The 14,504-nt window shown below is 37.6% G+C and overlaps 1 protein-coding gene across 1 annotated transcript in view; it reads right to left on the reverse strand.

The window, feature by feature from the left end:
• The window catches only part of OPA1 (OPA1 mitochondrial dynamin like GTPase), an 87,520-nt gene that overhangs the window by 43,712 nt on the left and 29,304 nt on the right, over window positions 1–14,504 (reverse strand). Inside the window, exons 10-21 of the mRNA XM_044919888.1 lie at window positions 13,829–13,915; window positions 13,006–13,119; window positions 9,990–10,070; window positions 9,788–9,862; window positions 9,408–9,479; window positions 9,225–9,324; window positions 8,772–8,902; window positions 6,101–6,173; window positions 5,942–6,014; window positions 4,062–4,177; window positions 2,929–2,993; window positions 2,092–2,168 (exon numbers count right to left, since the gene is read on the reverse strand). Coding sequence (XP_044775823.1) covers window positions 2,092–2,168; window positions 2,929–2,993; window positions 4,062–4,177; window positions 5,942–6,014; window positions 6,101–6,173; window positions 8,772–8,902; window positions 9,225–9,324; window positions 9,408–9,479; window positions 9,788–9,862; window positions 9,990–10,070; window positions 13,006–13,119; window positions 13,829–13,915 — 1,064 coding nt within the window. The remainder of the gene's footprint in view (window positions 1–2,091; window positions 2,169–2,928; window positions 2,994–4,061; window positions 4,178–5,941; window positions 6,015–6,100; window positions 6,174–8,771; window positions 8,903–9,224; window positions 9,325–9,407; window positions 9,480–9,787; window positions 9,863–9,989; window positions 10,071–13,005; window positions 13,120–13,828; window positions 13,916–14,504) is intronic.

A 14,504-nucleotide genomic window follows, 5' to 3' on the forward strand; every position in this document is an offset into this window, starting at 1 on the left:
GCCCACGAAAAGATACAGACATCTGATCCATCAGCTCACAGAATAAACCTCTAGCAGCTAGATGTCCTACTTCTTTCCCTTGACTTCTCAATAGGCAGCCTGGAAATACAGGCTTCTCATCCCTTCACAATTCCCTTCAGCCACCTGCATGTTACATAAATGATACCTATCTTCATTGCTCACTTTAGTGCAGGTATATTTTGATTTCTGACTGCTCTGCCCAAACAAAACTACCCATTTCATTTGATGATGCCAGGAATTTACAGACGCACCATATTTTTCTCCCATAGACAGCATTAGTTATAATAGTTTACAAATCACTTTTCATGTACATTATCCTCATACAACCTAGTATGACAAGTAGTATTCATTCTTTGTGTGCACATGTGTGCACAGGGGTGTGTGTGTGTGTTCACACACTCTATCTCTTGCAATTTCAAAAGCTAACTGGCTTACAGAAAGCCATAGAACTGGCTTAAAATACAAATAATAACAAAGATAAGCTGGGTTGTATATATACCTGATTAATCAATCAACAAAACAGATAAGATCAAAATCCTTTTGGGGATAAGGACAGGAGACTGAAAATAGGCAAATTTTGGCTCCCTGAAGAGGAAGAAAGGACACTGAGGGGGGAAACTAACAATACTAAATAAACTAACAATACTGAATACTGAGTTCAAATTTAAGGACTGGTCACTATTCTCTAGGCTCAATTTGGATCATCTTAAACTGAGCAAACAGGGCGCCTGGGTGGCTCAGTTGGTTAAGCGACTGCCTTCAGCTCAAGTCATGATCCCAGGGTCCTGGGATCGAGTCCCACATCGGGCTCCCGGCTCAGCGGGAAGCCTGCTTCTCCCTCTCCCACTCCCCCTGCTTGTGTTCCTGCTCTCGCTGTCTCTGTCTCTGTCAAATAAATAAATAAATAAATCTTTAAACTGAACAAACAGAAGAACAGAAAATATTTAGTTCTAGTCCAAGAATGATAAAATTTTAAAAACACTATAGATTTCATTAGAAAGATAATTTATGCACAAGGAATTTGTTAATTAAAATATGATTGCAAAAAAAAATCAAGGCTATTTATACATATCTTGCTTGAGTTACACAGAACCTATTTTGGTTTCAGTGCCAACAAATTTAAGAGTGCCAAAATTCATTTAAACATAAACAGAAGGTGATAGTTTGCCCCGAAAGAGATTTGCATGACTATTTTTCAAAAGGATGACTTTACCTGCTATTTTAAAAAAATCTCCAATAAAATTCAACTTGAAATAAGATTTGTACAAAACACGAGGCACATATTACAAAAAGTACCAATTGTTCTTACTCAGAAATGAGAACTTGAAAATATATACTCCTTTCCCTTTACAAATTAATTTTCTCTATGGTTTTGTTCTCTGTGATTAATCTAACAAGAGCAACCAGCTTTTTAAAATTTATTTTTTTAATTTAAATTCAATTAATTAACATATAGTGTATTATGAGTTTCAGAGATAGAGGTCAGTGATCATCAGTCTTATATAATACCCAATGCTCATTAACATCATGTGCCCTCCTTCATGCCCATTACCCTGTTACCCCATCCCTCCATCCACCACCCTCCCTCCAGCAACCCTCAGTTTGTTTCCTATGATTAAGAGTCTCTTATGGTTTGTCTCCCTCCCTGATTTCGGCTTGTTTTATTTTTCCCTCCCTTCCCCTATGAGAGCAACCAGTTTTGATAGACTGATCTTTATCTAAAACACAACTTGATGAAACTTTTGCCTAAATGACTTGACAGAAATCAAAATTATATACAAGGTAAAGAAAGCCTAAGACAAATTAAGATTTAAAAAGACCATGGAGAAAGCAATTTTTCAGAATATCTCTTCTGAAAGATATTAAATACATAATTTATTGTACTTAAATACTTAATTAGACTACAATACTGGTTAGATTTTGCAAAAAGAAATACTTTTATGCTATTGCCTATTTACTGTTTTGGGGGATGAGCCAAGGCTACAATAAATCACTGCTTTATCAATCTAAATTTTAGTATCTCATTATAGTCCATATAGTAAAATTTTTGAGAAAAGGTCAAATACTCACCAATGTTTTGGTGTAACCTGGCTCAGACTGATAACTTCATCGAGGATTTCATTTTTAGCTTTTTCAAACAGTTCGTTCTAGGTAATATAGATACAAGTAAGATTTTCATAACATCAATCTGCCCTGCCATGAGTTTTAGATATCACTAAAAAGAAGGCCTCTGACATGCTAGTAGGTTGAACTTATATCTGAAGCATGCATAAACCAGCAAATAATGTTCTTCTCTCCTACCCTCCTTTTTAGGAATACCAGTAGCCAGATAAGGACAAAGACATGGACACAGATGTCTACCTTATTCACTTAATTCTGAGTGTAGTTTTTCATGTAACAAATGTTACATGAAAATATCAATACATATTAATTTAGTCTATTAGCATTAATAAACCAATGCTGTGTTTTACAACAGATGGCATTTTAAAAATCAAAGAAAACCAATATTTAAGTCCCACTAAGTTAGAGTGTATTTCTCCACAGTAAATGTTGAAAAGGTAAAAAAGTTGATGTATAATTTTAAAAAAGTTTACATTACATAAATATATTAATTCTATTAAATGTTTCTCACTTTTTCAGAAAACATTTTTAAACACTTGCTTTAGCATCTTATGATCTATAATTATTTTTTAATATTATGTCCCAAATAATTTAAATTATTGTAGAAGAGATAACTGCACTCTTGCAGTTATACAGAGAACTATATTCTTGCAGCTCTAAATTAGTAATCCTATGGTCAAAATCAAAGCAGTTTGGCTTACCAGATTTTGCTCGTCAACATAAATTCTGTTAGAGCACCATATTAAACAAGACATATGCGAAACACATGAGGCACACAAACATTACCCGGTCAAGTTCTCGCAGGCGAGGATAGTTATTCTTCCACTCAGTTTCAAGGTTAAAACGTGTTGCTGAGGAAGAAGGACAGATGTTCCAGTTTCAGGATTCTCCTTCTACCCAGCTGTGGTGGTTACAGGTGATCACACATCTCTCTGTACTAACTGAATTTCTGAGTGTGCATCGATGGCTCCTGAGTATTCTGGCTCTCAACATCTCAGAATCTCACTATTGCAACTGCTTTCCAAACCAATCTTCTTGACTTGTTTCTCCATCTTCAATCCACATAACACAGAGCTGAAACAGCTTAGTACAGCTGCTAAAGGCATGGACTTTGGAATCACATCACCAGGATTCAAATCCTGGGTCTATTATCTATTGTGTGTGATGCTGGGTGCATCACTTAGGTGAGTTAACTCTGGTGCCCCACTTTCCCCTTCTGTAGAATGGGGACAATAACAATACTCATAGGGTTGCTGAGGGACTAAGCAGGTAGAATTCCCAAGTGGGAAAAGGGAAGGAAAGTATACCCTCAATCAAATGCAACTACGGAAGCAAAGCCACAGAGCAGGAAAGTGTGGGATTCAGGAACTAGGACAAAATAGCTGAAGCCCAGGCTGCTCTGCCTTCCAACACCACTCCTCTCTTCCCCCTGAAATGGGGGAATCTGAGTCCCCTCTAGTTTACTAAGTTTTCTCCCAAACACTACTGCAAACTTGCTACTCTGTTTAATCTGCAAAGTGCTCCTTGCAATGTTTCCTCTGAAGGAGAAAGTGTTCTTGAACAACAACTGGAAATTTGTATTTTTTCCATTTTCCACATACTAATAGAAAATGAACTAAAAAGCAACTGTTCAGGGAATAAAGAATCTGCTGGATACCTAAGACTGCCAACTAATAAAATGTCTGAAGTTGTTAGCTTATTTTATTTTATTTTTTTAAGATTTTATTTATTTAAGAGAGAGAGAGCATGAGAAGGGGGAGGGTCAGAGGGAGAAGCAGACTCCCTGCCGAGCAGGGAGCCTGATGCAGGACTCGATCCCAGGTCTCCAGGATCATGACCTGATCCGAAGGCAGTCGCTTAACCAACTGAGCCACCCAGGCGCCCTAAAGTTGTTAGCTTATTTTAAAAAGCCAACTTACCTTTGAAACTATCAGCCTGTTGCTCAACTGACTCTCGTACCATTTTCCAAAAGCAGTCTGAAACAGCAAGGCTTAAATTTCTTGTAGTCACCTGGTGTGCCTTTAGCATGCTTGTCCTATTAAAAAATAACAAGAGCTACGGTACATAAAAATGGCAAAAAGGACAACACTCTCACCACGTTTGAAAATGTGCTTGTGGACGCCTGGGTGGCTCAGTTGGTTAAGCGACTGCCTTCGGCTCAGGTCATGATCCTGGAGTCCTGGGATCGAGTCCCACATCGGGCTCCCTGCTCAGCAGGGGGTCTGCTTCTCCCTCTGACCCTCTTCCCTCTCTTGCTATCTGTCTCTCATTCTCTCTCTCTCAAATAAATAAATAAAATCTTAAAAAAAAATTAAAAAAAAAAAAAAAGAAAATGTGCTTGTTATAAGAGAAGAGTCACTCATATTTTATACCAGGGCTGTTCAATAAAACCTTTGATGCGGAAAATGACCTCTATCTGAGCTATCCAACTTGGTAGCTACTAGCCCCTTGAGGTATTTGAGCCCTTGGAATGTATGGCTGGTGTGACTGAGGAACAGAAGTTTAAATTTCTTTCAAGTTAACTAATTCAAATTCAAGTAACCACCGGAGGCTAGTGCCTATCATGTTGGACAGGTAAGTTCCATATGATTGTCAGCTCCTCCCCACAGATAATACTCAAGACCATGTTTGCAAGAGCTAACTTGATTTACTATACTAATACAGATGCAAACATACCTTGCCATTTTAAGAGCTTCTATATATAAGGTTTTAAAATAATTCAGTTGTCCTTTAGCTCTTCCTTTTTGCTTTTCTGTCAGGATCTTATTTTCTGTTAATTTCTGTCAATATCTATTTAGGGATACCCCTTTGACAACCCCACCCTCCACTCCAACTTTCCCCAATACTGAAGAGAACCAAATACAGGTATTCACAACATAACTGTTGAGGGAAATTGGCTGGCTCAGTTGGTAGAGCGTGCAACTCTTTTTTTTTTTTTTAAAGATTTTATTTATTTAGGAGTGCTTGGGTGGCTCAGTTGTTTAACCATCTGACTCTTGGTTTCAGCTCAGGTCATGATCTTGGGGTCATGAGATCAAGCCCCACGTTGGGCTCCGTGCTTAGCACAGAGTCTGCTTGTCCCTTTCCCTTTGCTCCTCCCCCCCGCCCGCCCGCTTTTCTCAAATAAGTAAATAAATAAAATCTTAAAACAATAAGAAAAGATTTTTATTTATTTATTTATTTGAGAGAGAGCTCATGGGCGCAAGCTGGGGGGATAGGCAGAGGGAGAGACAGAGGGAATCTCAAGCAGATTCCCCACTAAGTGCAGAGCCCAATGTAGGGCTCGATCCCACAACCCTGAGATCATGACCTGAGCCAAAATCTAAAGGTGGATGCTGAACTGACTGAACCACCCAGGCGCTCTGGTAGAGCATGCGAATCTTGTTGTGAGTTTGATACCCACGTCAGGGGTAGAGTTTACTTAAAATATAAATAAATAAATAAAATAAAGTAAAATACCAGAAGGATGGGTTTCTTTAAAAGATAAACAAATAAAAATGTAAGCGTTGATTTTTAAATATTATTTCATAAGTAAAACAACTAAGGAGGTGTCCGTGTTGTCTTTCAGTGCCCACAGCCCGAGGGGCAGTTTTTTACACCAGCATGTATTATACCAGTGATAAGATGCTCCTAATTCTGAGTAGCTTGAGGACTTGCCTATTAGATACAGATCACTATTTCGGAAAAACGCTGGAAATTCAATGTTAAACTAGCAGCTATAAAACAAACTTTTAAGTGAAAACAGTTTAAGCTACTCCCTCACTACAAAAATCTTCAAATAGTTAAACCATATACCTACTTCAGGAGTTTTGAATTTTCAAAAAATTCTTCTTCATATTCTCTTATAGCTTCAATGCTTTCAGAGCTGTTTCCTAGGGAAAGATGTTGGAGGTCTAAGAAAATTAATCTTATTTGAAAACAACAAAAACTTAAATTATGATAATCCATCTTTGCATACCTTTTCCTGTTACAACAGCAAAATAACCCAGAGCTTTCATTGGGAAGAGTTTTCCTTCAATAATCTGCTGAATCTATTTTTAAAAGTGGGAAATAAATGTGAGATGTAGGTTTATATAATTTTTTTAAAGCACAACATACTATGCAGAAAGAAAATTTAATAACGCTGCATATATATGTTCAGTCAAATATGTAAATCTGTACAAAAGTATTAAAATGTTTTTTAATCGCTACTTGAGGGGAAAAATGATTGTATTTAATTTTACTACACTAAAAGATGCATTATTAAGACCTAAGATGCATTATTAAAACTTGGAATGATGTGCAGTGCTTTGGGGTCAGGCCTCAGTTTAATTTCAGCTCCACCACTTACTAGCTATAAGGCCTTAAGAAGCTACTTACTTTTTTTCAAAATGACTGTTGAGAAGATTCTCTGAGGCACTACGATACGAACCACAGTGCCAGGCACACAGAGGCACTCGGTAATGGCAGCTGCGATGATTATTTCCCCATACTCTTCTTCAAATAGATGAACTCTAACCACGTTGGACTGTCTTATCTTACTCTACTTTTAAAAATATTGGGATCCACTGGCTCTCCTCTCTTTTAGGGTCAAAAACCCTTTTCTAAATGTAATAAAAACTAGAGACTCTGTCCCCAGAAAAATGCATGTTTGCATAGAGATCTATCATTCACAGTTTAAGAGTTCCTGCTCCCAGAAGCCCGTTCACATTAATACTGCAGTAAAAATCCCTTCTCTAAGACAAGTTACACCCCTGAGCTAATGCTGACTCTTTGGTATAAAAAAGGATTGATACAAATTTCAATTGCATTTCAAAAGAAATATAAACTCACTATCCTAGACAAGAGGGGAAAGGAATGAGAGAAATGAAGGGATGTGGGAAGGAGGCACAGAATTCGCTTCGACCTTGTTTCTCCCTGTCTCCAAACCAGGTCCAATACCACCATAGCAGGCACACACCGCCCCCATCCCGCCCCCCAATACGGCAAAGCAAAGGTCAGGGAAGCTGTGCAGAGAAGAGTTAACATAGCAGCCTGAGACTGCTGTCCTTAGAAAGGCCTGCTCGCCTTTCACTAGCATCTGAGGACCTCATTGGTAAACAATCCCCACATTGATACAAAACTTTCCCCGCATAACAGTGGCTCATTGTGTGAGTAATGTGGTTTCTGCTGAACATCTGCTTTCCTTTGGGTGTCTGGAATTTTGGTACTTGAGGGTGCCTACATGAACAGTCCCCAGTAAAAACCTTAGGTGTTGAGTCTCTCATGAGAAACTTGTTGCTGGAGGGATTAAGTGCTTCCTGCAGGACTCTACTGGGAGAGGGCTCTGGGAAACCTGAGCCTGGTTTCCTCCAGATACCATCTCTTGTACTTTTGCCTTTTGTGATTCTGCTTTGTATCCAATCACTGTTAACAGATGTTAGGTGTAAGGATGACTATGTGCTGAGTCCTGTGAGTCCCTCTACGGAATCGGTGAACTTTGGGGTGGTCTATCTTGGGAACCCAGCACAAAAGGCACACTTGCAGCAAGTTTCAGGTGGGAAGGAGAGAAATTCTAAGCAGTAGCACAAGGGATGGGTACTTATACCTGAAGTTGTGCTATGGGGGATCAAGATATAATAATAACAGATGAGAGCTACCATGTATTGTAAGACAGTGCCAAGCACTATTTTAACCACTTCACAACAAATATTTAACTCATTAAATCTTTGCAACCTATCAGATAGTACCCATTATCTTCATTCCCAACAGATGAGGAAGCCGAAAGCATTAAAAAAGTTTAAAAATTTAACCAATATTATACAGCTAGCAAAGAGTAGAGCCAGCATTTGAAACCAAGCAATCTGGCTACAGATTCTGTACTCTCAACCACTACCTTCTGCCTTTACAACTAAGTAAAGAGCATGCCCTAAGTCACAACTTGCACCCTAATAATACTTACAAGGTCATCCTGAAATAAAACTCTTTCGTTGTTACAGGAGAGGGACAGGAGGGACATGTATAAAGTTGCAGAATTTCACAAATGAAAATGACCCTAAAGATCAACTAGATTAATAGGATGGATTATGCACTAACTAGATGCAGAGAATTAACAAGATTTGCCCAAGGACACACAGCCAGTTGGTGGTGGAGCATGGATAAGAATGCTGAGCCCTGACACCAACCCAGTGCCTTCCCTATTAATCTGCTTCTTAGTCTTTTATCAGTTAGGAAAGGTAATGTTTGTTTACAAAAAAAAAAAGTATACACAATGTAGCGTCACCAGGCCTACACTAATTTATGAACATTAACTAAAAAGAAAAAAAAATTTAGAAAAGAAACCCCACAATCATTATTAATTTGTGGTTAATTAATAAGTGGTTAATGACTGTCAGCATACAAGATTATTTAAATTAGAGTAAGCAATATTAACAGTTTTCTAAGGTTTTCTCAAGTAAACAAACTGAAAATTATGGAATTTTATTTATACTTCAAAATTGCACTTAATTTATTGTAACTTTCTAATACTTTGTTTTTAATGAGAAGAAAAATCCCACTAAAGTATTCCACAAGGAGTTTTTGTTTGCTTGTTTGTTTTTATCACCAGTCCCTATCATGGCTGAAGCTTGTACAAAGAATCTGTTTTCTCATAATGAAGAACTTGCCCTTACCCTGCTTGGGCTAGCCACATTTTTTTCTGCCAGGTCTACTTTGGTCAAAACAAATATTGTCCTCCTTCCATGAGGATCCATTTGACTGACCAAGTCTGTAACAATGCTGCGTTCAGCATCCACAGATCCATCTGAAAAAAATTTGAAAAATGATACTTAACAATTGCAAAGTAGATTTTAAAACTTCTATACGCTACACCCTTATATCTAGATTATAGTAAGAAAAATTTTCTTCATACACTTATCTTAGTTATGAAAAGAAATTCTAGTCAATAAAAATCTGTGATGCCTACAATGAAATTTTTCAAAATATTCCCAATTTCAATTCCATTTACTAATGAAATGCAAGACATTTATCTTGTATTTTTATGTAACATGCATATTTAGAGCAAAGCTTAGATTGCTAAAGAAGGAAGCAGATCAGCGCAATTAAAACCTTTTGATAAGATTTACCTTGAATACATAGTATGATGGCATTAGGATTTTGCATATAAGCTTTGCTGATACTGAAAATAGTTTCCTTCGTGTCAGGAGCCATGCCTGATGTCACAGTCTTGAAGAAAAAGGTTTTAAATGTCATTATACATATTTTCCACAATAGGAACAAGACAAAATACACATTTTGTATATACTTACACTAATCACACCTGGCAAGTCAACAAGCACCATCCTCTGCAGTCCAGGGCCTTTTACATTTAAAGATATGGTCTACTCAGGGAAAAAACAAAACAAAACTCATTGTGGGGGGGTTGGTTTGTTAGGAATTTATTGGTGATATATATTCTGAAAATTCTGCATCTCATCCATTCAGAAAGAAGTTACTCTTTTTCTAATCCTTTTAGTTAATTATTCTAGAAAATAACCCACAAAATGATACATTATTTGGAATATTAAAAAAAAATCTATGTATCTTAGAATAGCTGCAATCTAAACACAAATACCAATATCATGATTTATCTGAAATCATTAACTTTGAATTTCCATAGAACATTGTTAAAATGAATTACAACACTTACCTCAGGACTAACAGTACAGCCTTCTTTCACATTTTTCCTCATTCGGAGTTCTATTTCATGTCTTAATGCTGCAAGCTATTAATGGAAAACAACAAAATCCTATGAAAATCTTCAGCTAACAAGTATTCCAGTTAGTTGTCTTTCATAAGCTTATAGGAGTTATAAAGTTACACACATGAACCTCCATGTAAATTCTACTTACATCCTCCTCTTTGGTAAGATCGAACTCCCGAGAACTATCTTTAAACAAGGCCACGTGGTGAGGACCTTCACTAAGAGTAACCTGAAATTAATGGAAAATCGAGAGGTAGTAATGCATTTACAATTCATACTGATCCCATAGGACTTACATGATCTAGAGGCGCCCACTGCACTGCATAAATCTGGGCATGCCCTCATAGTACACATCAGGAACACCCCTGGGGGCTGTCAACATGGCAGTACAGAGACTACAGAATTTTTTTATCTGTATTGTCCATACATCTCTTGCATGTGCTGTAATTTCCCAACAAGACTGATGGCTACTCTTTATCTTTCATGACCTAAAATTAAATGCTGCTGCCCGTCTCCTTTCCCAGTCAAGGCCGTAAGGCTACTGAGCACAAAACCATCAACCTAAAACTTGAAAAACAAAAAGAAATCTTGGATTTAACTTCACAGGTCAACTTAGGTAAAGGACAATTCATTTATTCAATTTCTATCTATTGAGGGCTAACTGTGTCAAGTGTTCCAGGGGGGGAAACAAAGAACAGACTGTCCCTGGTTTAGATCTCACTGAGATCTCCTGGGAAGAAATATACACAGAGCTAACAGGACAGTGTAGCAAAACCTAGGCGCACACAAGACTGACCACAGGGGAGCTAAGGCAGCCTTCACCCAAGGAGTGAGTGACATCTGCATAAGGAATTTTCTAACAGCTTATATATCAACAGTCAGGGCTTTCATGAGAACTTTTAAGTTCACATTCCTTTACTTTTCAGTTTTAACTTTTCAAGTTTCTTTATAATGATCCGATTTCACTTTTTAAAATACAATTCCTCCTACTGAGACAAGCTAAGCAGGCTAGATAACCAATAAAACTCAGCTGTTTGAAGGCACTGGAGAGCAACCATGGCAGCCTGGACTTGGTCCAAGACCCCAGAGGATTTTAGGGCACACTCCTACGGCTGTTTTCCTTCAGGGTGCTTGCAGATTTATGGCACAGGGTAGCATAAGAGAAAAGGTTAAAACTTGAAGCAGTCTTACTGGGTTGAGGAGACAAGATAAGAGATCAGGGTATCAAGCATTCCTGGGTTAAGGTGGAAAAGCCCCAGAAAAAAAGACAGCAGAAAATGAATCTCCAAAGACCAAGCCTACCTTTTGTGCACAATTTCCCCATAAGGTGTTTGCACATAAGTTAACAAAGCAGAAAGAATCTGCTAAAAAGGCTAAAATGCTAAGTCAAGATTCTGGCAATCTGTTTAGGAGAGACAAAAATCTGGAGTTCAGAGTCCATCAAGGAGGAGAAGTCCTGGTAAATTCTAGAGGTGTAATGGTGAACTGGAGAGAAGGAAATCTGTCCATGATTTACTTGTCTGCTAGAAGAAAATTAATTCCTTCCTAAAATATAACATCATTCATAATGTTATTTTACCAAAACATCATTCATCATGTTATTCATATAACAGCCGCTACAATTAGAATGCTAGTGGCAATGTAGAAGGTAGGTTTTTACAATGCTTTTAGAGATGATTATAGAGCAAGATATGAGGTGCAGTCAGATTTCCCCCCACTGGAAATATCCCAAGTGCCCATCAATAGTAAAATGGATCTATAAATTTTGGTGCGTTCACACAAAAGTATAGAACAATGGAAAAGAAACTAGTTTTACACAACATAGTTGAATTGACACCCAGACCCAAAACGGTGCATTCCGTATAAATCACACTAGACTGCCTGTTGCAGTTATGAACAGACTTCATTTCTGGAAGATTTTAGCATCAGCCTTATTGTCTATTTTGGCCTTCGTTCTTGGTGATGTCAATTTTCTAATTCTCCAATTACTCTACAACCACCAGCTAAAGTAAAAGAAAACACACACCCACACACACCCACACCCATACAGCTTTCCCTCAAATTTATGTCCACAGATCTTTTTTTTTTTTTTTTGGAGAGAAAGTGCCCATGTTGGGGGGGGTTGCGCAGAAGGATGGACAGAGGGAGAGAGAGACTCTTAAGTAGGCCCCACACCCAGCACAGAGCCCAAAGTGGGTCTCAATCTCATGACCCTGAGATTATGACCTGAGCCAAAACTAAGAGTCGGATACTCAACAGACTGAGCCACCCAGGCACCCCTGTATCCACAGATCTTAATGGAGCCCTTAGTATGGCTCAGGAATCCTATTATCTTGCCTTCTGTCATCAACTCACTTCTGGAGTCACCACTCGCCAAGAAAGACTTCTTAGCTCAATTTTTAATACCTTCCCCCCTCTTTACTTCACAGCTGATAATCCAGCCTCTCGTTTCATTGCCTGCTTCCCCTACTAGAATGTATTCTCCATTATGGCAAGGATCTTTGTTTTGTTTAACCAACACACTGCTTAGAACAGTGCTGAATGTATTAAGCACTCCATAACTATTTGTTGAACGAAAGACTGTAGCCATAGACTTTCTTCCTGTGACTGCGGATGAACTGTTAGAACGTCTATATGTTGCATGCTGAGTCCCAGCCTTCTACCTCAAAGACCCTACTACTGCAATCAATTGTTCCCTGTCTCTTACGTCATCATTTTTCTCTCTCAAAGTAGATCATTATAATCAGTATGTAAATATCTTTCCCTTGACCCAATACATTTCAACTGCTACTGCCCCATTGCTCTATCTTCTTACAGTAAACCAGGAAAATTATCTACATTTACTGACTCCACTTCCAATATTCTCATCTTCTAACTCAGCCTCTCAGTGACCTCAGTCTGAATAAAATCCAGGATCCTAACAACAGCTCAGGGCAGCCCGGCCCTACCACGCCTCTGCCCTCCTCTCTCTCTTCCATCACCCACTCCGCTCCAGTCACACTCGTCTCCAGGCTGTGCCTCCACCAATTTCCACAATAGGACTAATTCCCAGTGCTATGTATCAGTTCCTTTTAGTTACAATTCTTCACTTCAACATAATGAACAAACTTCACTGAAGCAGCTACCTTCCTGAGGAGCTCCCTCCAGATGGCCTACTGTCCTACCTTAACCGGAGAGCGTGTCATCATTTCCCCAGATCCTCGAGGGAATATCCGTGCTTGGGCAATCATTTCCAACACACTAGTTTTTCCAGCACTCTGGTCTCCAACCACAACCACCTTACCATAGAACACATAACATTAATTCAGATTTCTAAATACAGGCTTATATTTAAATAGGAAATACCGCTGAGATTTTTCAGTCCTTTAAAATACCTACAGTTAAATGATTTTAAAAATCCCATCCATAAAAACAAAGACGGTTGTTACCTCTATGCATATTGAAAATATAAACAGCAAAATCTTAATTGGATCCATTATTTATAACCAAATTTTTAATAAAAAGTTGTGCTAATTAAGCCACCACTTCTAAAACCAGATCATTCATGTTCTACAAATCTTTTCCACAGCCAGTTTACTCTTCATAAAAACATTTTCAATTTTATGATGTTAAATTTCACTCACTGACTAATTTCATCCACTGTTCCGGAATTTTAGTTTCATGGATGTTACAAATGCATAATGCCAAGTACCTGATAACCTTACTTCATTACACATAAATATAAGTAAGCCAATGGACCAAAATAGTCAAACAACATTCAATGCTTAAGACATCATCTAGAGCACATAAATAACATTATATAGGTAAAAAACATATGTCTCTATTTGTCTGTGTGGTGTGTCCATACGTATATGGCTATACTGTCTGTCTGAGTGTGTGTATATATATACATATATATACACATATATAGACACACATAACTTTTTTAAACCCTAAAGTGTTCTTTTGCTAAAGAGTAAGTTCACTATGTATTAATTTTTCACTTACCCTTGGCAGATGATCTTGTGTATTGTAACTGGCATCATAATCAGATAGAACATCAAGAACTTCAGAATACATGTCAATCAAAGATTTCTATAAAATTTTAAAAATTAGTATTAAACAATGAACAAATTAAAGAAAATCAGATGTGTCAAGAGAAAAAAAAGCTGATAAATCCAAAACGTTCTTCCATGATGATTGTATTGTTTTTTTCTAATTACATAAATAACACTTTCATAGTAAAATGGTATAGAATAAAATTTCATTTTTTCATATTCAATTTATTTAGAGATATGTTGATTTAATATAGTACCTTAACTGAGGATTTCCTAACCTTCCAATTAAATGTTAAAAGAGGGAAGTTACTGTTTAATATTGAAGAGCTAATATTAAATGCCCAACAATTAAAGGCCAGAAGAGCATCAAGGGCAGGCATCCTGCATTGTTTCTCTCTCTAGGATCCGGACAGAATGGTACCTGGCAAATAATAAGCTTTAAGAAAGTATCTGAAGAACCTGGCAAATAATAAGCTTTAAGAAAGTATCTGAAGAACAAATGAATAAATAAATAAACAAGTGAGGAAAAAAAGGACTACTATGCCAAGCATTTAATAATTAAAGACAAGTTTCGAATCAAGGTAGGAAGAAAACGAGGGGCTACATTTCCTTTCATCTTCCTAACA

This window comes from Neomonachus schauinslandi, chromosome 1, assembly GCF_002201575.2.
Source record: "Neomonachus schauinslandi chromosome 1, ASM220157v2, whole genome shotgun sequence".
Taxonomy (NCBI): Eukaryota; Metazoa; Chordata; class Mammalia; order Carnivora; family Phocidae; genus Neomonachus; species Neomonachus schauinslandi.